Here is a 27,942-nt window from a genome sequence, read left to right on the forward strand (position 1 = left end):
GATTCCTTTGATTCCTGAGCAGATCTATTAGTGGGTATGTATGATAGTTAGAACAGCCAAACGGAAGTGAGCCTCGTTTAACAACTTTAATTTAATTTATATTAAAATTTGGTGTGACACAGAGTTGTCGTTATATCCAGGCTGTCACAAAAAACAAAAACACACAACAGATTGACGGGCACACGCACGACAGGCTCTTGCGTCACCTCCAGAGACCCGCCCCGGTTTCCCTCTCCACCAATGAGAGCGGCAGGGGGCGTGAGCGGCGAGTCTATTTACGTGCGGACGGCGGCTCTTGTGAGTCATCGCCGCGCTGCCACCCGTCATCCACCATCCTAACCCGGTCTCCCTCTAACCCGGTCTAACTCCAACCCGGTCTAACCCGGTCTATCTCTAACCCGGTCTCCACAGGGCGGAGATGTTACACTTCAGGTTCTCCACGGCTCTGAAGCAGCTGTGTGAAGCCGGACTCACACGGCCCCTGCCCGGCTCCTGGTTCGCGACCCGCCGCTGCTGCTGTTCCGACGCCCGGGCCGCCTCCCCCCGGCTGAAGGGGCTCCGAGCCGCCGCCGCAGCCTCGTACCGGCCGGCGCTGCGCTCTTCCGGGGCCTGCGCCGCCCCCCGCCGCTCGTACTGCGTGAAGACGGAGGGCAGCAGCAGCGTGGGGGGGGACGAGCAGCTGAAGAAAGATGGTGACGCCGACAAGTAGGTGTTACCAGCACTTTCTGTTCCTGGGGGGGTGTGGTGGTGGTGGTGGGGGGGGGCAAGGTGTTTGACGCCATGACGCCGGGCTGCTGGTGCGGGTCTGACGGGTTCTGACGCACTACGGGCCCGGGTTATACAGTGCGTGATAGACGGAAGAGCGGATGTAAAGTGCCGGGCCAACGTTATAACAGGATATAGCTGGTTAATAACACACACACACACGCACACACCTACACACACACACACACACACACACACATACACACACACACACACACACACTCCTACCTACACACACACACAGACACACGTGTATTGTACAGTGAGTGAACTGTAATGGCCGAATAGCAGCAGCTTGTTCACTGGCTTCGTTCCATGAAGCTACAAACACTAGACTCATTCTTCTTCTTCTTCTTCACCTTCTTCTTCACCTTCACCTTCACCTTCTTCTTCTTCAACTTCTTCACCCTTTTCACCTTCTTCTTCTTCCTCACCTTCTTCACCTTCTCCACCTGCTTCACCTTCTCCACCTTCTTAACCTTCTTTACCTTCTCCACCTGCTTCTTCTTCTTCTTCTTCTTCTTCTTCTTCTTCTTCTTCTTCTTCTTCTTCTTCTTCTTCTTCTTCTTCTTCTTCACCTTCTTCGCCTTCTTCACCTGCTTCACCTGCTTCACCTTCTTTACAGCAACTTGATTAAAGCTCCCTGTGGTTCCTCCTCGAGTCACTTCAGGAGGTCAACGGGTTCCTATAGAAGGTCACACGTGCAGGTCAGAGATGAGGTGCAAGGTTAAAACATCCTCCAGCAAAAACCTCCCATGCATATTGGATTTCTCTCGTTTTTGCTGGTTGTCAGAATGATTAATGGGAGAAACTGGCTTCTAGTGGTTTCCACTGTGACCTTCCTCTGTCAGTGAAGGAGAGCAGGCTGCCTGAGGAGGTTTCTCTGTCCCTACAGGAACCAGACTGAATATCCTCTCTGGAGCAAGTGTGTGTGGTTTCCAGAGGGTTCACGTGACAATACAGCATAAAGTAATACTTACTTTCAACTCAAATTTATCCACAGTAGTTTTAAATGTGGTTTTTCAAGCATTTATGTGATCCTCATCTGCCAGTTCACACGTCAGGCTGTATTCCCTGCTGCCAGTGAGCTGTGTGTACTGTACTGTTTCCATCTGGAAGGAGTTTCCATGATCTCAGTGCTGCTGAAACTACCGCCCTCTTTCCTGACCTAGAACTGAGGACACACGAGGACAGGGGCGATGTTGACACATGGAGGATGGAAGGAAGGGGTTTACTCCTTTTAACAAGGGAACACAGCATTTACATTGACAGGGTCCCCCTCAGGGTCAGAAGTTTTCCCGCCTCTAATAACACCTCTTCAATGGGGGAACGCAGTGAGACTTGGCATACCGTGTTGTTTTTGCCATAGAGCCCACCACGCCCCCTATCCCGCCAGCATTTTGCACTCAAATACCTGAAGAGCTAAAGTTCCACATTCCCCAGGATCAGATTCTGTGCAGGTTCCAGGTACTTGCAGGAGTAGCTATCAATTTGAAGCACAATCAAGGGCATTGTGAGTATTCGTTCAAATTAGGCCATTCAGAGGAAAGAAGAACCAACCACCGAACTGCCACCGCATATTTAGAAGTTCCAGTGAGGGGAGGCCCCATGAAGCAGGTCAAATTCTTGCAGTAGATGATGGCTTTGGGTCGGAATGCTGCGTCCGTCTGATCCTGCAGCTGCCCATGCGTCAGAGTGGATCAGTGCAACATAAACATCTGTGCATCCAGCTTGATGTATGTTAAATATAAGAGGTAAAACTATTGTTACCTGACAATAATAGACGTGTTCACATGTTCAGACACTGTAACTTGGATTGGAAACTTTCTGTTATCAATACTAGGCCTATGCTTTGTAATCCATTGTTGTTTCTGTCATATTACTGATGGTAATTTACAAGTGGTGGTGTAAAGACTCTCCATTCGCAATCACAGGGTTATTATCCACCTCAAATTATGATTTGTAATCCTGGACAAGTTAGCATCAGCAGGCAACACTCTTGAAAACCCTCTTGTCAAAGATACGCTCTCAAAACAAAAGCACAAAGGCCGACTTTTCCGTGACTCGCTCGATAACTTCTCGTTAGTCGTCTTTGCTTCAGTAGTGTGTCTCTCCACCTCTGTGGCCTGCTAAGAGTCCGGTCATGCACAGGTATCGTTTCCCTCGATGCAAATTAAATCATTTCCATGTTTAGTAAAGTCCTGTGAGGGCCAGAGGCGGTGGCTTTCCTTCTGACCACTTTATGAATTAACTGCTCTCGGGACGTGAAGAGCTTAATAACAAAGTTTTTGAACTGGGTGTTTTTGCTACGTTAGTTAAGTAATGAGACCTCAAATTGCTGCATCTGCACATCTGGGGTATCAATTAAGTTTGTTGACCTTTGTTTTGCTGTTTCGGTTTCAGAATTACTCCTATTCACAGGATGAACAGTTTTTTTGAAAGTGTCAGTCTTTGTACTGGTTCACACCCATAGATTAGATTCAATAGAACTTTAGTTATCAACACATCGGGGAAATTCAGTTGTTATCATGTAGCCTGAGATACGAATGTACGTTATCAGTTGCAGGTTTGGGTGCATGAAGATATCAAAAACACAAAAGGCTGTTTTGAAAGTGAAAGACAGTTTATATTAAGCTTCAGTATTGCTTACTGAAATTAAACCTGGAGTAAAGTTACTGATGTGTCATTAATAAAGACAATTCTGCACTGGATGACACCGCACAAATCTAAAATGACACAAATGCTTATTTCAGTCAACTTCTATAAACCCTTGAGTTCATGTTCTCACTGCATTTTTTACATTTTACGTACACATATGCAGAGTATTGCTATATTTAGCAGTATGTATTATATCATATTGTATAGGAGTATATCGTGACTTATTTTACATGACTGACTCGTGTATTTTGATACATTTCGTATCCCAATTCATGCGTCTACGTTGAAGCTGCACCGTAGGTCCAACGGGGTTGTGAGCATACAGAGTTGTGCGTAGGTGTGTGTCACGCTGCAATTACACCACCGAGACACTAGTGGAGGTAGTCTCTGGCGTCTCTGTTTACTTTAGAACAATGGCAAGTATTATCGACAAATACTTCCTACTTTCTTTCATTGTTTTGCAGTGTCTGCACAAAGCTCTACCATGTGGCCTTTGTACGTTTTTAGAGCAGAAAGTAAAAACACAAACGCATTCCTGCTATAGACACACACATTAATAATTTACAATCCCTTTTAATTGAGGTGCACAGGTAGATGGGACGTGAGGAGCTTAATAACAAAGTGTTTTAGAAACAAAGTACCAGCCCTTTCTCGAACTGGGTGTTTTGCTAAATTAGTTAAGTAATGAGAGCTCAAATTGCTGCATCCGCACATCTGGGGTATCAATTAAGTTTGTTGACCTTTGTTTTGCTGTTTCGGTTTCAGAATTACTCCTATTCACAGGATGAACAGTTTTTTTGAAAGTGTCAGTCTTTGTACTGGTTGACACCCATAGATTAGATTCAATAGAACTTTAGTTATCAACACATCGGGGAAATTCAGTTGTTATCATGTAGCCTGAGATCAGATGTACGTTATCAGTTGCAGGTTTGGGTGCATGAAGATATCAAAAACACAAAAGGCTGTTTTGAAAGTGAAAGACAGTTTATTTTAAGCTTCAATATTGCTTACTGAAATTAAACCTGGTGTAAAGTTACAGATGTGACATTAATAAAGACAATTCTGCGCTGGATGACACAGCAAAAATCTAAAATGACACGAATGCTTATTTCAGTCAACTTCTATTTGCCCTTGAGCGCATGTTCTCACTGCATTTTTTACATTTTCCGTACATTATATATTGCTATATTTAGCAATATGTATTATATCATATTGTATAGGAGTATATCGTGACTTATTTTACATGGCTGACTCGTGTATTTTGATACATTTTGTATCCCAATTCATGCGTCTACGTTGAAGCTGCACCGTAGGTCCAACGGGGTTGTGAGCATACAGAGTTGTGCGTAGGTGTGTGTGTGTCACGCTGCAATTACACCACAGAGGTAGTCTCTGGCGTCTGTGTTTACTTAAGAACAATGGCAAGTGTTACAAACAAATACTTCCTACTTCCTAGTAAATGGTTTTGTATTTATATAGCGCTTTTCTAGTCTTGATGACCACTCAAAGCGCTTTACAGTACAGTTTTACATTCACCCATTCACACACACATTCATACAGTGCATCTATTCACAGCACTTTATTATTCTATAGGAGGCCATTCGGGGTTCAGCATCTTGCCCAAGGACACTTCGGCATGCAGATGGGTCAGACTGGGGATCGGACTGCCGACCTTCAGGTTGGAGGACGACCACTCTACCCCCTCAGCCACAGCCGCCCTAATTTCCCTCATTGTTTTGCAGTGTCTGCACAAAGTGCTACCATTTGGCCTTTGCACGTTTAGAACAGAAAGTTAAAACACAAACACACTCCAGCTATAGAAACACACATTAATAACTTACAATCCCTTTTAATTGAGGTGCACAAGTAGATAGGATTTTGTTTTAGCTAAATTCTCCACACAATTACCTATCTTTTATTCAACGTTAATAAGCCGTGATGCAGTTCACAGCAGTTTGCTGGTTGCCCTGTGACTCTGTAGTGTACCTGTTGTACCTGTTGACTCTGCTGAACAGAAGTGCTCTTTTAGTGACAGATGCTTGGCCAAGAACTGTCTCTTTGAATTACCCATGCCTGACAGACAGCATGTTTAGTGGATCTTGGTTTGTTTGCTCATGTTCAGTTGCCGTTACCTTGGTTGTATGTGGAGTGTTGACTCTGGGGAACAGATGTTCCAATGAGATGCAGGGACGAGGTGATGAAGCCAGGAAGGAGGTGCAGACTGAATCCTGGAATTTCAAATAGCTTATGTGGCCAATGTGCAGAACTACAAGTCTGCCCTGGGAAGATTAGAGTTTGGCTTATCAATTTGATTCAATGGTTGTAATGGATTGTACTCTTATTGATTTAATGTAATGCACAATCTAAGATGCTGGGATGGGACTGTGAATGTGGGACCAATCTGAGATTGCAGGGTTACTGCTAGTTATGGAAAGAAAAGGACTTTGGCCTGATAAACAGGAAGGTGGCAAGGAAAACCTTTTCCTGGCTTTCTTATACACTAAGGTGCAACATGTGGCTACTGGTGAAAATACAACGTTTGTCCATAAAGCAACGTTCCAAAAACTGCAGCTTTCTCCGTCCATGAGATCTTCAAACAACTGGGGTGTAAAAACAATCCAACCCTGATTTGAACAACAGAATCTGAACAGTGCCGATCTTGCTTCAGTGTCCTGGCCAGTGTGTGAACAAGCTGTGATGTTGGCTTTATTAATCCAAGAGCGACAGAGGGCTGGGCAGGGGAAAGACGAGGGAATTCCTGGAATTTAGTCCCAGTCTAACACTGCTCTAGACACTGAGTTGACTCGTAGTCGGGCGGCACTGAGCGTATCTTTGCAATGTATCAGAAGTTTGTGCTATCTGTGTAATGCTTCATCCTGTTATTATCCTTTTCTTTTGGCCCATAACTTGCTGGGTGCTTGCTGGGTGTATCTTTATTCACTGTAGTCGATATTGAATAAATCGGATCAGGGTGTCTGTCTACTAATTCATCCCAATGTTTTTTAACTTGATTAGCTTCAGGTCCATGGTTTATAGAAACGTAACAGTGCCTGTTAGGGAAGCCTGTCAACAGGGAGGTAATTAGTTTGTTCATGCATAATGAAGGCTTTGACCTCTTCATTGTACACACACACAGACACACCTCTCTGGGGCTAATGCTTACACTTGGATAACATATTTCCAGTATGTGTCACTGGAATACCTCACTAACGTGATAAGACTGTATCAGCAGCTGCAGATAAGCGTGTTTGCTCTGGCAGGACAGATGGGAATGGGCTCAATTGTGGCTCGTGCTAAAGGCCAACACTGCCGTTACTTTAATTTCCCTTTTCCTTCTCCTCTACTTTGTTTACTCTCGGCTGCAAATGCTCTGTAGTCACTTTAAGCAAAGTGCTTTTAGCCGAGGTGACTTCTCTGTGCTGGAGGTGCTCTGTCTTACACCTGTGTCTCTCTACCACTTCTCTAACCTAGAAAAAGAGCAGCCGTCCTGCCCAGTCTGGAGGATTTGCTCTTCCACACAGTCGCAGAAGGTCAAGAGACGATTCCCGCTCATAAATTCCTCACAGTAAGTCTCACTCCAGTTTGGTTGTTCATTCATTAAGTACATTCATGCATTCTATCTGGCCAAATACCACTGAACTACACAAGCATGAAGTGTCTTTGGTTTTGAAGTAACCCGACGAAACCAGGCAAAAGTTTGTGAATGTCTCCATAATTCACCTTGTTCCTGAATTAAATTATTTCAAGTTTCTGAATTTAAAGCATAAAACAAGAAAGTAATTCGACTTTATATTTTAAAGGTCTTTTTGCTTAATAACTTTAGAATACATGTGTGACTCATTCAGCAGCTGAACACACTTTCTTCTATGGAAATGATCATTTGTTCAGAAAGTTTATTAACACAAGTTCATTAAGGAGAGCGTTGCTAAACCTTTGAATGGTGCTGCAGCTTTTTGTCAGAGTTGATCCTACATTTTCCATATAAGCTAATTTATATTGACATATACTTACTTTATTTGCTTAATTTAGGCACTTAAGGCCACAGGGCTTCGCACTGGAGATCCCCGGCTGAAGGAATGTATGGACACCATTAAAGAAACTCTAAGGAACACAACAGATGGCGTAACTCTGGACAGGCACCTATTCAAGAAGTAAGTCTCTTCCTGTGTGAAAGTTTTAACTCCATCTTATACACCCGCCATGGTGGCATTTGATCACATTTACCAAGTACATGTGCTTCCTTCAACTTGAAGTTTGATGACTATATTTTTGAAAGTGCAAATTCAAACATACTGAAGTATGTAATTTGCATGTTGCGTCAACGCAAACAAAATATTCATCAAACAGCATCTTTTGTGTGATTGTACAGGAAACTCGATGAATGTGATCCCTCTATTTCAAGAATTATATTGATGTATGTGAAAGAACATGTACCAGATGCCACCTTCTTGTCGAGGCGTCAGAAACGCTAGCGGCTAGTTATGAATCAAGTTCCATTAATATGACCCGTCCATCACTCCCCTGTTTTCTGCTAATTCAGGATTTAGAGTGAAAAAGCGGTGCCACACACATAGAAGACACCCAACTGTTTAAAGCCACAAAACACTTTTGGGGTTTCAGGGGTAAACATAGTGCAGCCAAATTGAATATATAATTGATGGTGACCACTTCTTCAAATGTAAAAAATCATCAGAAAATCATTACACAGTGTTTTAAGCCATAATGTCTGCGGTGATCCACACACCAACGCTAAAAAAGCCTTAGAGACACAGGAGAAGGGTATTTACAGCCTTGACATTTTAATACACCAAAACCTGAACATTTAAATTGTCTTCAAGTTTCCTACAGTTGGCTGTGTGGAAATCATAATTCACCCTCTAGATTTGCGCTGGATATACTATGCTATGTGGTCACATGATGAGTATTTTACGATGACGCATCTTTGTCATGCATCCCTAATAACATTCATAGAAGTTTGTCAGACTTCCGGCTTGCAATCTCGGTTGACAAACTTTTCCTGTATCTGCATGCAGTCACAATATTTTTGCATGCTATTTGTGGTTTTGTTCATCAGGTGTGTCCAGAGCAACATTGTCCTGCTCACTCAGGCCTTCCGCAAGAAGTTCGTCATCCCAGACTTCCAGTCCTTCACCACCCTTATTGATGAGCTGTATGAGACTGCCAAAAACCTCAATGAAGGACAGGTGTGTCCTTAGACCCGCGACTCTTTTGTTTTTTCTCTCTGCCAGTGCATCATACGCATTATTTAGCTCATTCATGTCCATCAATCTGCATTCAGCTTGTGTCAAAGGTGTAGAACAGTGGCTGCGTTCTGAAAGTCCAAATAATCTCCTGTCCTAACCACCGTTCCTTGACCTCCATGGAATACTAGGGGTTGGAATTGGCAAAAATGTGACGATTCAATAGTATTGCGATATTTGGGCCACGATTCAATAGTATTGCGATTCTGCGATATATTGCGATACTGCAAGTATTGCGATTTGATTCTGTGATTTATTGCGATTCATGTCCCCCATATTATTCAAAGGCATTACAAATAATGAGGAAAATAAGTCTGCTCAACTCACTTCAAATGTCACATTTAATTCTGTGAACAACATTGTCTTCTACACATTAACTGGAGTGCAAAAACTAAGAAAGGGTAGTGCAAAAACTTTGTCCTTGAACATTCAGGACACAGGACCTTTGTAATTATTTTTGAATAGGAGACCTCTCACATGAACACTGAACTCAATCATATAAAAAAGAGTAACCTAGAGCTTCAATCAAATTGAGACCTGCAAGGTCATGACCCAAAATGTTAAATTCATTTGGGAATATTGGCATTTTTGCTAGAAGAAGGAGTTGGTCAACATGCTCAGATGTTAAAGTGCTCCTCTGGGCCGTTACTATATCTCCTGCAGTAGAGAACATCCTTTCCGCATACACACTAGGTATCTTTTAAACTCTGAAACTCTCCTCGTCATGCTTTGCCAGCCAGGGGCTGTTACATATATAATTGTTAATACATTTTTTTTTTAAATATTGCAATACTGTGTGCTACAGTATCGATATAATCGCGAGCGCAAAATATAGCGATACTGAACAGAATCGATTTTTTCCCCCACCACTATGGAATACATCACAAGGTCAAGGAAAGATGGGAAGGAGAAGCCTTGAGGAGTTAGGAAAGGTGAACCACGGTTCAGAGGAAATCCAACTCCACTTTTTTTTGTCTATTTAACGCACAAAAATGCGTCATACAATGGAATTATCTTAATCATTGTCCTCTTCCAGTCAGCAAACTGTGTATCGGCTGTGCAGAGGTGAAAGACACAAAGCATCAAACGGAGGCTTTCTCCTTTTAACCCTCAGATGAAGAGTTGACCTCTGTCAGTCTTGTCCTTGTGTTTTGTGTCAGTATTAGCTTTCCTCTGAAACGTGAGTCTCAGCAGACGTCAGCAGTGTGAGGTAAACCATTGCTGATCTGACACTCTCTCAACCACTTCGCCTCTCTTTCAGGTCGCAGACTACATTCCACAGCTCGCCAAGTTCAGCCCTGACCTGTGGGCAGTCTCTCTTTGCACAGTGGACGGACAGAGGTGAGACAATACATAATTCTGAGTTAATAACAAATTATTATTCCCCTAAACTCAGTGCACTAGCCACTGTGCAGGTGTGTAAACCATCCTGTATTTCCTCATAATGACACAGGAGAAACTTATCTCATATGTAGTGTAATGGTGTCAACATGTGTTTGGATCAGCCTGTTCTCTGTAACATAGCTGTAAAATTCCATGGGCCTGTATAATTGTTATGTGAGGGTTACAGAGGAAGTCATAAAGATAAGATTAACACTGAACAAACATTGTAGTTATCCTGCACTCTGAAGTTGATTGTTTTCCAGGAACACTCCTCCATCACTCTCACTCATCATGTCAATCTCCTTAATGCGTCTTCACTCGGACCGTTTTGTTATATAATCAGAGACGCTGCAGCTGCTTTGGCTGCGGGGGGGGTAACTTATCTTTTGTCTTTTGTAGACACACAGTAGGAGACACCAAGGTCCCTTTCTGTATGCAGTCCTGTGTCAAGCCTCTGAAATACGCTGTTGCCGTCCATGACCACGGCACAGAGTACGTGCACAGCTTCATCGGGAAGGAGCCCAGCGGCCTGCGCTTCAACAAGCTCTTCCTGGATGAAGATGGTGAGACGCCAGACTTTTCCTTTTCTTCATTGTTTCTTCTTCCCGCGGAAAACTTTATCAGCTCATACACAAATGTCGACCTGATGAACCTTGATAACAGAATGTGTCCGGTGCCTAGTCAACAGAGGGCTGTTTCTATTTTTGGTGAATATTGCTATAAGCTATGAGCTTCATTCAGCTAGTGCTCATCCACTGGTCTAGCTCTGGCATCAGAGAAGAGAGAGAGAGAGAGAAAGAGAGAGAGAGAGAATCTGTGCGGCTATGACCAAGCTGCCAGGAGAGTGAGTCAGATTAGTAGAAAGCTTTTTTTTTGTTTTTTTAATCAGCGATGTAAAAATAAATGTGGTCGGCTTAACCTGAACATAGCTGCACAGCACATGGATTATGCAGTATGATTACTTGCAGTAATATTTATATATTTATGGGACATTCTAGTATGATATGAAGCTACCATCAGGGTCAAAGTGGCTCCAGGTTTGTTAGAGGAGATGTTGTAGTTGAACTTGAACTTGAGCAGGAGGAGGGATCCTGTCGTTAAGTCGGCCCACTGCTGCTACAAGAGGAAGTGAGCACCCCCCCACCAGGATCAGTTATGGAAATGAGAGGCAGCTGCTATGTAAAGGTTTAACTATCCATGGGAGGAGGGGGCATGTCACAAGTCCCATAACATCAACGACTGACCGATGATTAACTGGATTGTAAGATTTTCCTCCAGATGAAAATAAACGACCTTGTCTCCTCGGTGGCTGATCAATAAACCCAGATACCTAAACCCCCCCCCCACCCCCGGGATATGTTTGAAACCTGAATCCAGTCGAGCTAGAAAAACAGAAATATCTTCTCTTGTTGAAACACATCACAGGATTTGTTACAGAGCCTCTGTAAATGCCAAAGCTTACACAGCAAACACCACTGCTACAAAATGCATTATTAGGATATTATCTATCATATCTCGAGTCAATGTGTGTATTTGATTGGTGCTGTTTGATCTGCGTATATAGACATAAAAAGGGCTCAACATTTACACTTTGCTCCTGCACAGAGTGTTAACCCAACCTCTTGTTCTGCAGATAAGCCTCACAACCCCATGGTGAATGCTGGAGCTATCGTTTGTACTTCACTGATAAAGGTAAAAGCAACACCACTCGGTCTCCTTTCATGTGTGTTATTCATTTCCAGTGTGTGTGTGTGTCTTCAATACCGGGAATGGTGGGTATCAATGAGCTGTTTTATTGTGAAGATAGAATTAAGGTTAACGTAAGGCTTGCAGATAAAGGTAATTAACCTACATTTGTTTGAATGGAATGAAACCTACCAAAGGATTTTCCTGATTTAACATCCTGTCCAAACCACTGTCAAAAATCGGTGCCGTTACTTTGCGGTCTCAGCTTCAATAGACTGTAGACTTTTTTTTTTTAGTGTGTCCAGACATTTATGACTCTTGACTTCGCTTGAAGTATTTCCAGGTCACAACCTGAGTCCAGTGCCCATGTGTCTTGTTGTGGTGATTAAGACTTGTGCTAATCCTTCCTGAAGGGTGCTTAGCCTGAGAAGTGCGCACATTGTCACTGACCCTGCTGAAAATAACCCGCACAGGGAGCTAGTCGAATGCAGGTGCACGCACACCAGCAGCAGTTTGGACTTCTTTTTGGTAACTCAGTGTGAAGACAGAAGTGAGGTCAAATTTGTAATTCTCGATCTCCTCACGTACTGTAACTAACACTAGCAGTGAATTATTTGCACTCACACACACATGCACACATGCACAGGAGCTGTTTGTAAACACCGTTACTCTGTGCAAGCTCTGTTCCCTCCTTTTTATTTATTATCTCAAATTAGCTTCTTCGTACTTTTTTAAAGAACAAATTACTGACACATTTTCTGTTAATTGCTGCAAAATTGTTAAATTCATGGACTTGGTTTTGACTCCAGCTTTTTCTCTGGAGGTGACCTTTCTGGAGGATTTTGAACTCAATAGTTGGACAAAAGAAATAATAATCAAAGCTTGGAAGTATGATTATTAATTTCCATTTGGCATGCTACTAGGCAATCTTTGGAAAGGAAATACTAGAGTAGTTAAACTGTAGATGGTGTTAAATCTGTGCCATGTATGTACAGTGTATGAACAGTATTTAGAAGCATGACTTTTAATGCCTTATACATGTTAGATTGTAAACAGATCATCTCTGATACAAGTCTCAGGATGTGGGACCTGTGTGTTTTTCAGTTTTCATGTGTCGCTGAAATCATTTTCTTTTAAAAACGTTTTGTTTGGTGCTTTTTATGCATTAACACTTTGCAAACACAAGCTTATTTAACCTGAGTTGAGTCTTTACCAAGTAGTTTCTGTTGACAGGGAAATTCAAACTATTTGAGTTGAATTAGTAATTGGAGGTTGTTCTCTAAATTCCAACAAGGAGCAAGATGAGAAAATCGTTCTTCATCTAAAACAAAGATGACAACAGGGTTCGTTCCGGAGTTGCTTCCACTAAAGTTAATTTTTAACCGAACTGCTACAAGTTCCCTTTCTGCACTGCTGCAGAATCTATTCTGGTGGAGCAAGAGATTAATGAATAATCCATTGAAGGACTAATAACCGTGTGTGGCCCTTTGTCTTGTAGTGTCTCACTAAACATATATTGGTCGTATTAATGCACTCAGGGACTTGACAGGAAGAAGATACCGTGTACAATAGTCCCTCTCGTCCCCGCAGGCAATCAGACACAAACAGTTTCCCACTTTTAATATTTAGGACACAAAGGAGAATTATTCCCTCTGTATTCTAAGTGCTGTAGCATAAATACGCACTATAATTGAGAAAAAGTCAACTCGAGGAAACATTGGGCCTCGACTCCGAGCGTTGTCAACGACTCAACTTTCTGTTTCTGTAGCTGTCGTCACACAACTGCTCAACTTTGAGAAATCAGAAAATACAAAATCCTCCGTCCATGTTTCACAGGTGGTCAGCCAGTTGTCAATCAAATGAGGAAGGACGTTAAGAGTGAATTCTTGTGAATTATAGACTTCACAAAAATGATCACAGAGAGGAGTTAATGAGTCGACTTCTTAAGAAAATACCACATCCACAAGTTTCATTTTGATTTACTGTAAAAGGTTGCATCATAGCGACGTATGACCAATGCAGCTTCCCTCAGATCTCCATAACAATGAAGTGTTGCTTTAAGCACATTTAGGATATTCTGCCCCCATCTTTACTGTTGTACTTCACTCCCTTGATTCTCATCAACTCCCTTTTCATCCGGCACCAAAAAACATTTATTCACTACGGCACAAAACAGCAGCGAGACAAAGTTAGTGACTAACTGAGGACACAGACGAGCATTAAGCAGCTGAACATCCAGATATTTCAGGCCAAAGAAAAGTCAATAAACATTCCTAACACTCTAATTTACATTAATGTTACTTTCTAGGTTCTCCACCCTTAGTTCCTATTCTATACACGTTTTTCTGTAACATATGATGCAGATTGTACAATTTGAGCAGCATGAATTGCACCCAGAACAGATCTTAAGATGTGTGTCTGTGTCCACATCCGCTCATCACTGTGAATAGTGTGTCAATGTGTTATTATTATGATATTTTTCTTTATTGAAGCACAAATGTGAAGCTATTGGTCAGGTTGCCCCATGTTGACCTGGATGGGAATGGGATGGTTTCCCCAAACTGTTGTTACATGGTGCTTGAAGGCTACATGTTTTTGTATGTTGTTGCATATTTTCCAGACTTATGAACTGTGGGAAATAATGACTGCTGCTGCAGGTCAAATGACGTTGGTAATTTTTTCTTCCTTTTCCATATCTATCTCCTTGCATTCCCCCTGTCCCCCCCCAATCCCCCTGAACCTACCCCTTCTCTCTTTCTCCTCCAATCAGCTCTGTAGAAACCCCATTTTAGTGATTCTTTAACACTTCCATCAGTGTCGCCTGCACAGTAAAGTGTACAACTTGAAATGTGCGTCAGCCACACATGAAGCATTAGCCCCTTGTTTTTGAATGTAAAGTTAAAAAACCATCCACAACATGAACAGTTCAGTATTTTTTTGAACTAGTGTCAAATGCTATAGCACTCCAAATGTGCATGCGTGTCCATTTTTCTGTCGCCGTGTTTTTCTTTGTGGGATATGCAGCATCATCTGGCTTGTGACTTGATTTAAAATACACTGAGCTACAAGCTACAAGTCATACTTTCAGAGGAAGACTACTCCTCCCTCTTCTCCCTCCTGCCCCATTGTTTTGGCCAACAGACTTGTTGCACAGATGACTCGTGTTGACCTAAAGTTGATGTATATTCTGAAACACATACACACACACACACACCTGCATTATGGTAACCCATAATACAACCTTACATGCAGACACCAACATCTATTCACAGTCATATTATAAGTAAACACACACACACACATTTAAGGCTGTTTCATATTTCTTTTTCGATAGGTACATTTGAATTTTCACTCTTACATATGAAACCATCGTGAAACTGATAATTGGAATCAGTGAGATTTAATGGTCAGACATGTTTTTCCTTAACTGGCTAATCTGGTAAATGCACTACATGTCCACTAAACTCCCCTTTCACTCCGAAAGACGTCCCTCTTATAACCTATTTGCAAGCCAATCTTATTAATATTTTTTTACCTGTATAATTCCTTGGCATAGCTCATGATTTTATTCGTAATAAAATCTATTCACATCTTCTAATTCTGTAGTTTTAATTTGTCAGCAGTAGTGTTCTCATTCTAGTGTTACCTTTGTGATGCTGTGCTTGTCCTCTGGAGCGTTTCCAGATGAACGGAAGGAGCTAACTGTGTGATCTTTTGTTCTGTCCTCAGCAAAGTGAAGGCAACGCAGAAAAGTTTGACTATGTAAGTATACGAAGTGTGTTAACGCTGAAGTTGGAAGTAATTTGCTTTGTGAAAGGGACCTTTAAAATATATAAATATTCATGATAAATGCATTATGTTCTTGTGCTGACTAAGGCTCTATTTCTTTTCCAAACTTTTGCCGTTTATAGTCTAAGTTCATTCGCTGTGGCCCGGTCCTAAATCACACACACATTGTTCACACAGGAAAACTGATTATTCTCATTCTGTGTTCTGTAAAACTTGCTGTGCTCTAATTTGTTCATCTCAAAGGTCACACTTGCTATTATTAGTGTCCAAATATGTTCACGCTGACAATTATTAAGTACCTGGATGATGCAATCATAACGGTAAAGAAAAGTTGAGAGTGAAACGGTTCACACAAGAAAATAAAAATGTTAATTTAGTCAAGTGAGAAAATAGATCTTTTGGTCAGTCATCATTTCTAAAGAAGATCAAACATAGCACTAGTACACTATACATTATAATGTATATTGTTTACAATAAGTATGTAGTTTGGAAGGGGTTCACTGCTATTGTAGATTTAAATTTGACACCACACAGGCCACTAACAAGTCCTCTAACAGTTTTCCTTCTTACAATGAACCCTTGTTCATCATCTTGTCCTAACTCTCCCACTTCTTTCTCTCCAGGTCATGAACTTTCTGAAAAAGATGGCAGGAAATGAATATGTGGGCTTCAGCAATGCCACGTAAGTTTCTAAGTTTGTATGTCCCCTCTTTCACTCAGCAGCCGACCACGTAGAGAAGAGCAGAAAACCTTATGTACTGTAATCTCATTAATGTGCTCCCGAACACCAGCCTTGTCATACAGCCTAAACAAAAGAGACATCACAGGGCTTGTCCTGAATCCACGTTGAGAACAAAATGAAATTACACGCAGTCACCAAATTCATGAACCAGTTAGAATATGATAAAGAAGCTTGTTGTTCACCCGTGAAATTGAGAGTAAAGAAGCTGTCAGTCAAGCACAGGCTCCTGGCACAAATGTGAAATGTGACAATGTGTGTTGAGCCCAGAACAGAGAGCAGTTTAACTTGTTGATGTTTCCTAAGCCTCTAATACACCGTCTGTTTATAGATTACATATTTCTACACCAGCTAGTGTTTGACTCCTATCTCCAGCAGCAGAAGCTAGAGATCAAACATGATATCTATTCCTGTTCTCAAAACTCATTATCATCTCATTACTGTTGAACCAGGCTCATACCAGGAGTTGTGTCTTGTTTGCAGCAGATTGACGTTAAACGTCTTTGCTGCAAAGGTTCATATGCATGTGCAGGATTAATGATGACAACATGTTCTAACAATGTTTCTGGGAAAAGACCAGCTTCATGTTACATCATATGATATCACGAGCTCTTGTGCTGTACACATGAGGGCAGGGGGTGATGGAATTCCAACACACAAGTGCAAACACACACACACACACACAAACACACACACACACAGCCTGGCAGTATTAATGCTTCCTCTGTGTAATGGGTGTGCTCTGCTCTCTCTCTCTCTGTGGCAGATTCCAGTCAGAGCGTGAGTCAGGAGACAGGAACTTCGCCATCGGCTACTACCTGAAAGAAAAAAAGGTTCGACCCTGGATGAACTCTGAGTATTTCTCTACCGCAAACAGCTGAAGAGCCAAACAAAATGAAACTGCTATTAAATCATTGAATGGAATTACCCACACAGAGCAGTTCATTAGTTAAGATAACAGTTTCAGATTAGTTTGAGGGCAGATGATTCACATGTGGGATCGAGATCTGCTCTCATCTGTTAACTTCAGATTGAATTCCCACGTCTCTGTTTTCAAACAAGGTTTTCAAGTCATACTGCTGGATCTTAGGTATCGAATGGTGTCGAAATTGAAACCATTTAATGTTTCTTCAACTCATATTTTTCATTTACTTCACATTTACCATCTGTGGAACAAGATGAACGAGGATCCTTAACAAAAATGTGTTGTTTCTATTTGTTGTTCATCTATGTGCTTTGTGTTTGTAACTGTTGTGTTTCCTCTGCAGTGTTTCCCAGAGGGAGTAGACATGACCACTGTACTGGACCTGTACTTCCAGGTGAGTGGATCTCTATTACTACTTTCATAGAATCACTTTTCATGGCAGAATATTCTGTGTATGTATATATACCTCCACCATCAAACGGGCAGTACTGATTGTTGTCCTTTGTGTGAACCCCTAGCTGTGCTCCATTGAGGTGACCTGTGAGAGCGCCAGCGTCATGGCCGCCACGCTGGCAAACGGTGGAATCTGTCCAATCACAGGCGAGCGTGTCCTGAGCCCGGAGGCCGTGAGGAACACCCTGAGTCTGATGCACTCCTGCGGCATGTACGACTTCTCTGGGCAGTTTGCATTCCATGTGAGTAGAAGACACAATTGCACAAGACGGAAAACAAGAGCTGATCGAGTGTCTTTGGGTGTGTGTCTCTGTGTGTGTCTGTTTGTACGTACGTGTTCATGTTTGTGAACAAGATCAACAAAAATATCATAATTTTCCAAGATGTTTCTGTGTCGATTTAAAGTTTATGCTAATAAGATAATTATTCCCCAACATATGATTAAATATGATAAGTGATGTCCTGAATTCAGAAAATTACCTTATGCTTAGTTGACAGATTAAAAAAATATGCATGATCATATTGTATGAACATGAAGTCAGAAAATAACAGGACTGGACAAAATGGAATTTAAAAAAAACATTTTCACGTCAGTCCATGGTGATAATTGTCTCTGTTAATGTCTCATTATTATTTATTTTAGGTATAAAGTCGGTTTTGGTTTTAAACTCTTCTTCATGAGCAGAGAATGACAAACACTTCATCATTTTACAAACTTACGTAGATCATTAAAACCGTTTACGTATTATATACATTGATGGACATCATACTGAGATATTTACAGGATCTGCAGCATATTTAGATGAACAGATCATGCATCATGGTGTAGGTCTAAAACACAGCTCACACACAGGAGGGGGGTTTCATCAGCACCATATTGTTGTCGTGCTGATCCTGCAGATACACACACCTGCTCTCCTGTTATGTAACACATCCGATTTCCCTGCTGCAGGTCGGTCTGCCTGCCAAGTCTGGAGTATCGGGGGGGATCCTGCTGGTCGTGCCCAACGTCATGGGCATCATGTGCTGGTCGCCTCCACTGGACTCAGTGGGCAACTCAGTCAGAGGAATACAGTTCTGCACGGTATGTACTGCACAGACATCACAGTGTGTAGTTGGTATTCATCACCAGCCTTAACAAAACCTTTATAGAAAATCATCAAATTACTGCATTTATCTTTCTGATGGTACCTGTGATCGTTTCCATTCCAGGACCTTGTGGAGCTTTTCAACTTCCACAACTACGACAACTTGAGACACTGCGCCAAGAAGCACGATCCTCGCAGAGAAGGAGGCGACCTGCAGGTAAGGACGCACAACAAGGGGGGGGGGGGAACAGCTCCAATCTCTTCCACCAGAAAGATCAGTGCGACACGCCTTCTCCAAGAATGTGGGTGGAGCTGAGCTTAGCACTGATGCGTAGCTGTGGCTGAACATGTATTTAACTCCATACTATACATACTGTGCATTGCACCTAAAGGGAAAAACACATAGTTTCAGAAGAAAAGCAAAACAGGACAAAACTCGTAACCTTCTGTCCTCATTCTCTGTCTCTACGGCCTCTTTTTTAAATTCTTGTAGACGTCCCCAGGCAGGTGTTTTTTTAGACAAACTCATAATGAACATAACCTTCTTGTCGGGTCCCTTTTTTAAAATGGAGGGATACTGTACACTAAGCCGCTGGAATAAGACGCCAAATTTAAAATCAAATATAAAACAATTAATGTGATTTTCGACCTCTCACGTTGGTGCATCTAGCGTTTTTTTGCTCGGGTCTTTCAAAATATGCAAACCACATAAATACCACACACACACACACACACGGGAAGACTGAGACTAATTTGTTATTCGTGTCGATTGAAACAGCAGCACATCTTCGGACCCCTGGATTACGAGAGCCTCCAACGAGAGCTCGCTCTGAAAGCCCCTCTTTGGAAAAAGGTGTCTCCCACTGAGTCGCACCAGGACAGCTCCACCACTGTAGTCTATAGAATGGACACTGTCAGCGAGTGACTCAAAAGCAGAGAGGAGACCCCACTTGTCCCGCACACCCCCACCCACCTCGCCCCCCCACACCTCTCGCAGCAGCAGCACCATCATCTTTCCTGGCCCTTTAATATTTATAGATAACTTAAATTGTAGAGGATTATTTATTGCCTGTGACGGAGTTACTGTGTGGACGGACGGGGATGTTTCTTTTGTTTGTGTTTATGATGATGTTTGGGGAACGGGATGAGTCACTGTTTGTTTATTCTGAATTCCACATGAACTCGTTGCCTGAGTGCGTAGGAGCTGATGTACATCGTGAAGGTTGTGTTTCATCTCACCCTGTTTCTATCGCTGGTTTTTATCTGACATAATCTATTTTGAAATATAGGTTAAGGGTTGATATAATATTCATACATGCATTCAGACTACTGTCTTTAAATGACTGCTTACTGTAGCTCACACTCAGGCCTAACAATCTAGTGATAAGCACGTGTACAGTTTGCGATGAACTGTAGGTGATGATCAAAATGTTTAAATGTTTGTTGGACTACTGATGGAACGCTATAGGTCAAAGGAGAATCCTGTTAATATATCAGTAAGCTGTGAACGTGATCAGCTAAGTTTCTCATTTTAAATTAAAAAAAATCAGCTTTGATTTCTGAAGGGATTAAGTTAGTGGCGTCTCTTGTTCTCAGTGAACTGAATCTTTAGAATCAGTTCATAAGACAGACAAATTCACAGAATCACACAAATTGAATTTGGTTTGTTTCTGTCTAAATACATTAACAATACAGTTTTGGCAGCCATGGGACCTGAGGCTGCTCTTTTATTGGTTGTTGCAGATTTTTCCCGGGACCCTCCCACTTTTTATGTATTTACAGCCAATAGGTATTGATTTACATATTTCTTGTAATCTAATGGGATTGGCCGAGCCAAAAGTTGCCACAGTCACAATGAGGCAGCGTTTTGGATGCAGGCTACAGGACGGGCATCTTATGTGTTGTGTTCTTGTGGAGTCTGGCTTCAGTTTGTTTATTTATTTGGGTGTTGATACAATACACCAGCAAAAACAGGTTTGCTCGACCAAAAAGGTGCAGAGAGAGAGAGAGAGAGAGAGAGAGAGCTGAGGTGACAGAAACAATAACAGGCAGAGTTATTGCTCTTTGCAGAATCTTGCTGGACTTGATTGTCCTGATTCTCTCTCTGCATCGCCTGCAGCAGCTGAGCTCCTCTTCAGTGTGTTTGTGCGTGATGCTGCCATTTCTGAATATGGTTTCTGAAAACACTTCAGAATCAAAAGAGCTGAGTGGAGCTGTGATTTTCGGCGAGGTGTCGGTTCATTTGCATTCCAAAGCCATCACAGAATGCAAATATGCTTGTGTTTTGTCAGGATGCCTTAGTTTGAAAAACAAACCCCAAGCCATGATTGATATGTCGACTAAAGGGTGTTCCTCTCGCTCGACACACACACACAAACACACACACACACACACACACACACAGACACACACACACACACACACACGTAGATAGGTTGTTTTGTAAATGTTAGAGTGAATGGGTTTCAAAACAGCTGAATGAGAAAAGAGCTTTTTCAGGTCCTTTTTTTAAATCATGATTTTTAAATTAAACGTAAATAAAACATATTTATGAAGTCGCAGAACGTCACGTATGATGTTGGTAAATATATACAGTACTGCTTTTTAAAGTTCTCAGTGTTCCTATAAAGTTGTGTATTGTAAAAACTTCTCTCGATAGTCACGATTCACTGAGCTTCTAGAATGTTGGGTGAATGTAAACTTATATCGTCTCCTCCAGGAAGTAGAAATACTTGCACATGAATGTCACGTCAGCAGATGCCTTAGATGTCCCTCTCTGGTGAGACTGTTCTGGGTCGGGAATGGGGGGGCGGTTTTGTATCTACTTGTTCTTCAGACCTTGTTGAAACTGTACAGTCGTGTGTGTGTGTGTGTGGTGTTTGTCTTTGGGGCTGACTTGAGCTCTAAGCTGCTGGAGCCTGTACTGCCCCGGGTTACTTTTTATTCATGTTGTGTAATGTAGCAGAAGTCCTTTTATTATTATATTATTATTTAAGGTAATGGACTTGTGTTGTTGTGTGTAGGTGTTCAGAAGCCTCTGTCCTCCACCTACAGTGTTTTCTGCAGTGCACGATGTGTTGAGTCTGTTGGACACGTGTGGGATCTGGTGGTTTGTGTTGAGGTTTGCAGTGGACTCGAGGAAGCACTTAAATTAGTATCAGTAGGACAGTGGCCTTATTTGTTATAATCCTTAAGATTTGTATCATATTGGAAAAGTATTTATTTATCCTGCTGTAGTTAGAATGCTGCTAACTTGGCTGTGCATCGTGATAGCCAGGATTCTATTCTGCTTTTACCAAATACAGCTGGATGATAGGAGACACATCTACTACCAGAAGTCTTAATAAGTTATAAGTCATATCTATGGCATCAGCACGTGGTTATAAAAAGCAGTCAGGAGTGTGTGTTTATTGTGACATTTGGGTTGAGAATGTGTTATTTTAGAATGTGTGTTTCACATCAGTGTTGTCCACTCACTTACTTTGTGAGTGGGGGAGCTGGTTCTACAGGCCCTGTCCCGAGGGGCTCTGGCTTTGGGCCGGCCCCCTGAGAGGGCTGAGTTCTTTTAGCCAGACGGTTGCCCCCCCCCCCCCGGTCTGGGGTCAACACTCTGCAGGGAGGCGGTGCAATATCAGGTAGTGCCACATATTCCTGTCTTTGTTGAACGGGTCAATCATGGTTGTGACTTGAAATTTGCAAGACAGGAACAGGTACATGTATCTATTGCACACGTACACTCCACATTATGCTCTTATGGAGAAGAATAGGAAACTGGGTTGTGTCTTTACAAAAATTGGGGATAAGGAAACAGGGATGTGACAGGGAAGAGTGGAGCTCAGACATCTTAAGGGTTATAACTTTTAATGTACAAATATACTCTAATGATGTGAATGTGCTCAAATACGGGACAACAAGTGGATTCCAGGTGTAATCTTTGTGTATTTTCCCCCATGACAATAAAGCTATGTAGTTAGTTTCCTGACAGAAACAACTGTTTGTGACGTCAGCTCAGTTTTAACCTCAGATGTGATGTTAGTGTCTTTGTTTCCTGACCTGTGGTTCTCTGGTCAGTCAGTCAGAAACGTGAGTGAAGGGAAGCAGCTTCTCATTTTTGCACCAGTGTGCACGTGGTTGTGTGTTTGCTGCTACGAGGTGTTTCCTCTCACTGGCACACAACACAAAACCCGGTGCTCACATGTCTCTACGACCTGGATAAGGCCGGGGGGGGGGGCATGGGACTTACTTGACCTTCTTGCAGGAGTGGCTTATCTGATCTGCTCCACTCTCAAACTCTCAAACTGACAAACTGCTGTTACTTGGTGAAAAAGAAAAAGGGCCAATGAACTGTTTTACTTGAAGTCTGAAATCAGTCACACTGGATTTGCTCCTGTCAATGTGATTATTCCTCTGCAATCAAACCAATCACAGACGGGCTTTTAAATGCTGAGTGTTTTCCATTGAAATCATCATATTTCCATGGCTCAGTTCATGTTTGTAATATTCCCTGTTTTTTTTATTTTTCTCATTCTTTCTCTTTTTTTTTAATGATTTTGCTCAATGTCTTTTTGATTCCATGTAATCAGTTTTAAATTGGTTTGATTTCTGTCTTTTATCTTTGTTGATTTGTGTCATGGACATACATTTTTTTGTTGATATTTGAATTTACATTTAAAGACACTATCATTGCAATATGGTGACCTTGGAATTGTAAGGTTCTCTAATGTCACGGTCAAATATGAGATAGGTTTTAAACCAGATTACTTTGCCATTGTTGAGATTAAGAAACATACATATTTAAACAGATGTGTAACATTGGAACCAGTGAAAGTTCAATATGAAGCCGTTCCCATACCTGCAGTAGATGAAACTTTACAGTTCCAAGCTCACGACTGATGATTGTCAAACTTCTCTGTGTTGATTTCATTTGTGTCCACATCTTTGTAATTCTTTGAGTCAAGTCTTCATCAACTCATGAACTGTCCTGTCTGCCCGGAGCTGAAGACACTGTAGACATAAGAACTCGTCTTCTGTCACTTTTCGGACCTAATTCTTCACATTTTTTTCTGGATGTGACGGACGAGCAGACAAGCCAGTGATGTGTTGCCTCGGTGTCCTTTTGTATAAAGTCCAATAAAGCAGTGGTATCTAACATCTCCTGCTCTGTGCCCACAACTGTTCTTGATCCACAACCACCTCTTCCGTGTTTAGGGTCTCGTTCGATGTCCCTCTCTTGGTTAGCAGCATCAATTCAAGTTATTCTAAGGGTTTTAAGTTATGTATCGAGGCCAACAAGATGTATTATAACGTTAATTGAAGCGAACATTTTGTAAGGTTCGTGAACTATCACTGAGGTTTTAGTTTTCTCGATGTTCCTCACGTTGTACCACACGTGAGACACACCTTTCCAGTTGAACATCGTGTTCTCAGTTCCAAACACGTCTCAGGTGGTTTTACGACCTGCGTCTGAAAGATGTGCAGGAATATTTTACTCATGCACCAGAGACACATTCATGTCGCACACTTCTTTTGTGTTTTATATTAAGAATAACCTATTTTTAAGTTACTCGTGGTTGCAACATAAACTCACACGCACTGATTCCCCTGAACAGAGAAGCTGGGAGGATCCACTTCATGTCACTGAGCCTGGTTCGTAAAGACAGCTGCTAGGTGGAGAGTAAATGTATAAGGAATGTTTTAAACACCGTGGGAGCGTCTGTGAAGTCCAGGAGTTTAAACTCACCTCACCAGTCTCTAGTGTTGACAGACTGTTGAACTCACGGTTCCACTTCCACAAACTCTGGAAGCTCGTCTAAACCAATAGAAGTTTATGTTGAGTTGTATTTCAGCCGCAGCAGGCAGATGAAGGTGAAATTATGCTCTGTGGGAGCTTTATTCAACAGTCCTTCCTGTTTCTGTCATTTCTATGAGAGGTTTCACCACTAGAGGTCAGCAGAGATCAGACTTTCAGAGGAGACACGTTGCTCTTAAAGATTTTACAGCATTTAGAAGTTGTTCATTTTATTTCCCTCGTAAACGCTAAGAACTTTACTTTTATCTCTGCGCTCCAGTTGCAAATTGGGATGTTGCATTCTCCACATGGACTGAAATAAAAAATATATAAATATATATATTTATTGCCAGCTTTAGTCCAGTGACAAAAATACTATCTTAAGGAGTTCTTTCACGTCGTTATATTCAACAGTTTCCTTCCCTAAGTGTTCACGGTTTGTGGGATTTCCAACTCCTTGAAAACTAAATAAAAACTTCTTTCATCCAGAAGTGCGAGTCCAACCTCCGACCTTGTTACACTTCACAAACTCTTTTTGATTGATTCCTTGTCGATGGTAAGTTCCACCTGAAGCGGGGACCTGTCTTCTTCATATTCAGTCGCAGTTCAGGAATCTCCCTGAAATGAGAAAAGACAAAATGACAGATCAGTGGTGTGAGTCTGCTCCTTCTTCAAATGTTGTGTCTCTGTCTCCATGTCTGTCCACAGGTCAAGTCTGTGATCAACCTGCTGTTCGCTGCCTACACTGGAGACGTGTCCGCCCTGAGGAGGTGAGCAGCTCACACTCTCACCACCGCTTACTGACTTGTTTACGTTGCCTAGAGAGGATTCGGGGGGGTTATAGGTTTTGGGAAACTGCTAAACAAGTTATGTGAAGGAAAAATCTGCAGTGTTTCTCCAGAACACCCAACCTGACCGTGGTATTTGTTACTGAATCAGGTGTGTTTTTGTGTAGGATGTTAATTCAGTGCATGGTATTTGTGTGTGTGTCTGTGTGTGTCTGTCTCTATGTGTGTGTGTGTGTGTGTGTGTGTGTAGGTTTGCACTGTCAGCTATGGACATGGAGCAGAGGGACTACGACTCGAGGACGGCCCTCCATGTGGCCTCAGCTGAAGGTAACGTGGTCTCCACTCATTTTACTGTCGTCTAACAATAATGAGCCTCACACACACACAGTTAATAATAATAAAATAAAATATGATAAACAAAAGAGAAGCTATTTGAAGCTTGTATTGATCACAAAGTTATTTCCCACCTTTTGATGCCATATAATAAGTGACATCATATTATAATGAGTTTTTCAGATATCTTCACACAGAACTTTAGAAATGAGCTCATCCAGGGAAACTAATCAAATTTACGACCCAGACAGAAACAAATGCACTCAGACAAAGGTCCGGAACTTCATAATAACCACTTAATGATGCAGTGTAGTACTGACATATTAACAGAATTACATGTTTCCACATCCAGGGCACACAGAGGTGGTCCGCTTCCTGCTGGAGGCTTGTAAAGTGAACCCAGTTCCCATCGACCGGTGAGTCTGGACTCGCTCTCCTCACTTTGGTCCTGTTGGAAATACAATCTTCATCTCATCCGTCATTTTGTTTTCCCTCGAATGCAAATACTTTTAGGTTAATTTCTTTGTGTTCATTCCATGAGGACACGTGTGTTTGTTCTTGCTGTTAAACTGTGAAAATCAACACCTTGAACTGAGACGTATATAATCTATGTAATATATCATCTTAGAGCTTTATTGGTTTTGACATCAGAGGACAGTTACACGTCCAGCAGGGAGGAAACTGATGATCATGTCTGGTAATGAACAGTTTGCAGTGGAGCAGCTTTAGAGCTTTTAAACTATTTCCATCCGTTAGTTTCATAACCAGTGACTTCAGGTGTAAACCAGTAGAAAGGTCACTCGTTCATATTTTTCCTGTTTAATGTGATCTTTGGCAAAAAGTACAAAGAAATTAAATACTAAAGACTGGAGTGATTCCCGGGCCATGGAAAGAAAACTTCAAAGTCTTCCTCCACATTCTGTTTGTCTTGTATCTACTTATATATAATTAATAGTGTTAAATACAATCCAGTTATGAATCGAATCAAATCCTTCTCGTTTAAATGTATAACCTCGGATTTCTTTGCTCAGATGGGGCAACACACCGATGGACGAGGCGGTGCACTTCGGCCACCACGATGTCGTGACCATGCTGAAGGACAACTACGACCGATACTGCCCCCCCGCCGGGGCCGATGAGAAGGCGAGTGTGGAGAAGAGCCTGGACAGTTTGCTGTAGGCCTCTGTAACTCGCCAAGCTTCACCCTTCTCCTCCTCGTTGCTCTTCTGGAGTAACTTCCTTCACCAGCGCTCAGACTTTGGCCCACGTGAGGTGACCTGTAGCCGTGTCTCGCCTGTCGTGCTTTGCTTTCCGGGACTTCAGTCATCATGTGACGTGTGTTGTTTGTGTGAGTGAGCGTCTGATCAATGCAACTTGAGACCAATAATACAATATCTAAATATCAGTGTTTACAGCATAATGCTCACGTAACCTGTCACACATTTGTTAGTTTAGTTACAGTACAGCTCTGTTTATACTGGTTATATAATGGTAATATATAGTTTTGTGAGCCAGTGAGGTGTTTGGAAATTATGCTCTAGATTGTATGACGTGTCTCTGTTTGTGTAAAGATGTAAAAAGTACCTTGTACGTGTTGTTTTCCTGACGGCTGCGAGGACAGCAGCAGCTTTTATGAAGCTTCACTTCTGATTTGAAGTCACAAAGATTATATTCTGAATGTAGGATACACTTGCAATAGGAGCAGTGTGTATTTATTACACAAAAAAACTTTGTGTAAAATTCAATTTAGATGTAAGAGAGATAAAGGCACAGTGGTTTCTCTATTTTTTCTACATATTATGTGTATATGTTCAGATGTGTATATATATATAAATATATACTTAAATTACAAATTGCATACATAAGCACAATCAAACACATGATTAAATAAAACAAAATATTACAATTAAAACAATAGTATTTTTTTAAGTATTGAGCTAATTGTATGATGTCACGGTTACGATGGATCAAAGTGAAGTGAACTGATTATTAATCCCTCGCTCCCAATTAAAATGTCTTTTAGACGCTGGTGTCATGTGACAGAACACAGACGCCACCAGTTGACAACAATCCAAGAATTCCTACTTTCTTTTCTGACAGTACACACAGACACAAGTGAATATACAACCAGGAGAGGACATGAGAGTCCTCACGTCTTCCTGGGCTCTCCCTGACTGACCTCTAGAGCCCGAGTGATTATAAATCATGCTATTTTCAGAAATGTCCAGATTAGTGAGTCTGATTCATCCTCTGGGGACCATGCAATCCTGTAAATAGCTGGGATGT

At 41.8% G+C, this 27,942-nt stretch overlaps 1 protein-coding gene across 1 annotated transcript; it reads left to right on the top strand.

The window, feature by feature from the left end:
* The first annotated feature begins 326 nt into the window (after positions 1 to 326).
* Positions 327 to 27,443, top strand: glsb (glutaminase b). The gene is made up of 18 exons (XM_061088418.1): positions 327 to 705; positions 6,895 to 6,988; positions 7,453 to 7,574; positions 8,498 to 8,627; positions 9,946 to 10,025; positions 10,467 to 10,630; positions 11,701 to 11,759; positions 15,483 to 15,515; positions 16,166 to 16,224; positions 17,048 to 17,114; positions 17,550 to 17,600; positions 17,725 to 17,901; positions 18,612 to 18,743; positions 18,872 to 18,964; positions 25,244 to 25,305; positions 25,574 to 25,650; positions 26,009 to 26,072; positions 26,688 to 27,443. The coding sequence occupies exons 1-18, from the start codon at positions 419 to 421 to the stop codon at positions 26,833 to 26,835; spliced, it is 1,899 nt and encodes a 632-aa protein (XP_060944401.1). The 5' UTR covers positions 327 to 418; the 3' UTR covers positions 26,836 to 27,443.
* Positions 27,444 to 27,942: the final 499 nt, after the last annotated feature.

Source organism: Limanda limanda, chromosome 16 (genome assembly GCF_963576545.1).
Source record: "Limanda limanda chromosome 16, fLimLim1.1, whole genome shotgun sequence".
NCBI lineage: Eukaryota > Metazoa > Chordata > Actinopteri > Pleuronectiformes > Pleuronectidae > Limanda > Limanda limanda.

Bases quoted from the DNA above. Each gene is read 5' to 3' on its own strand.
- glsb (XM_061088418.1), top strand. From the start codon at position 419: ATGTTACACTTCAGGTTCTCCACGGCTCTGAAGCAGCTGTGTGAAGCC. The intron at 6,989-7,452 runs GTAAGTCTCACT...TGCTTAATTTAG, and splicing joins CCGCTCATAAATTCCTCACA to GCACTTAAGGCCACAGGGCT. The intron at 16,225-17,047 runs GTAAGTTTCTAA...TCTCTGTGGCAG, and splicing joins GTGGGCTTCAGCAATGCCAC to ATTCCAGTCAGAGCGTGAGT.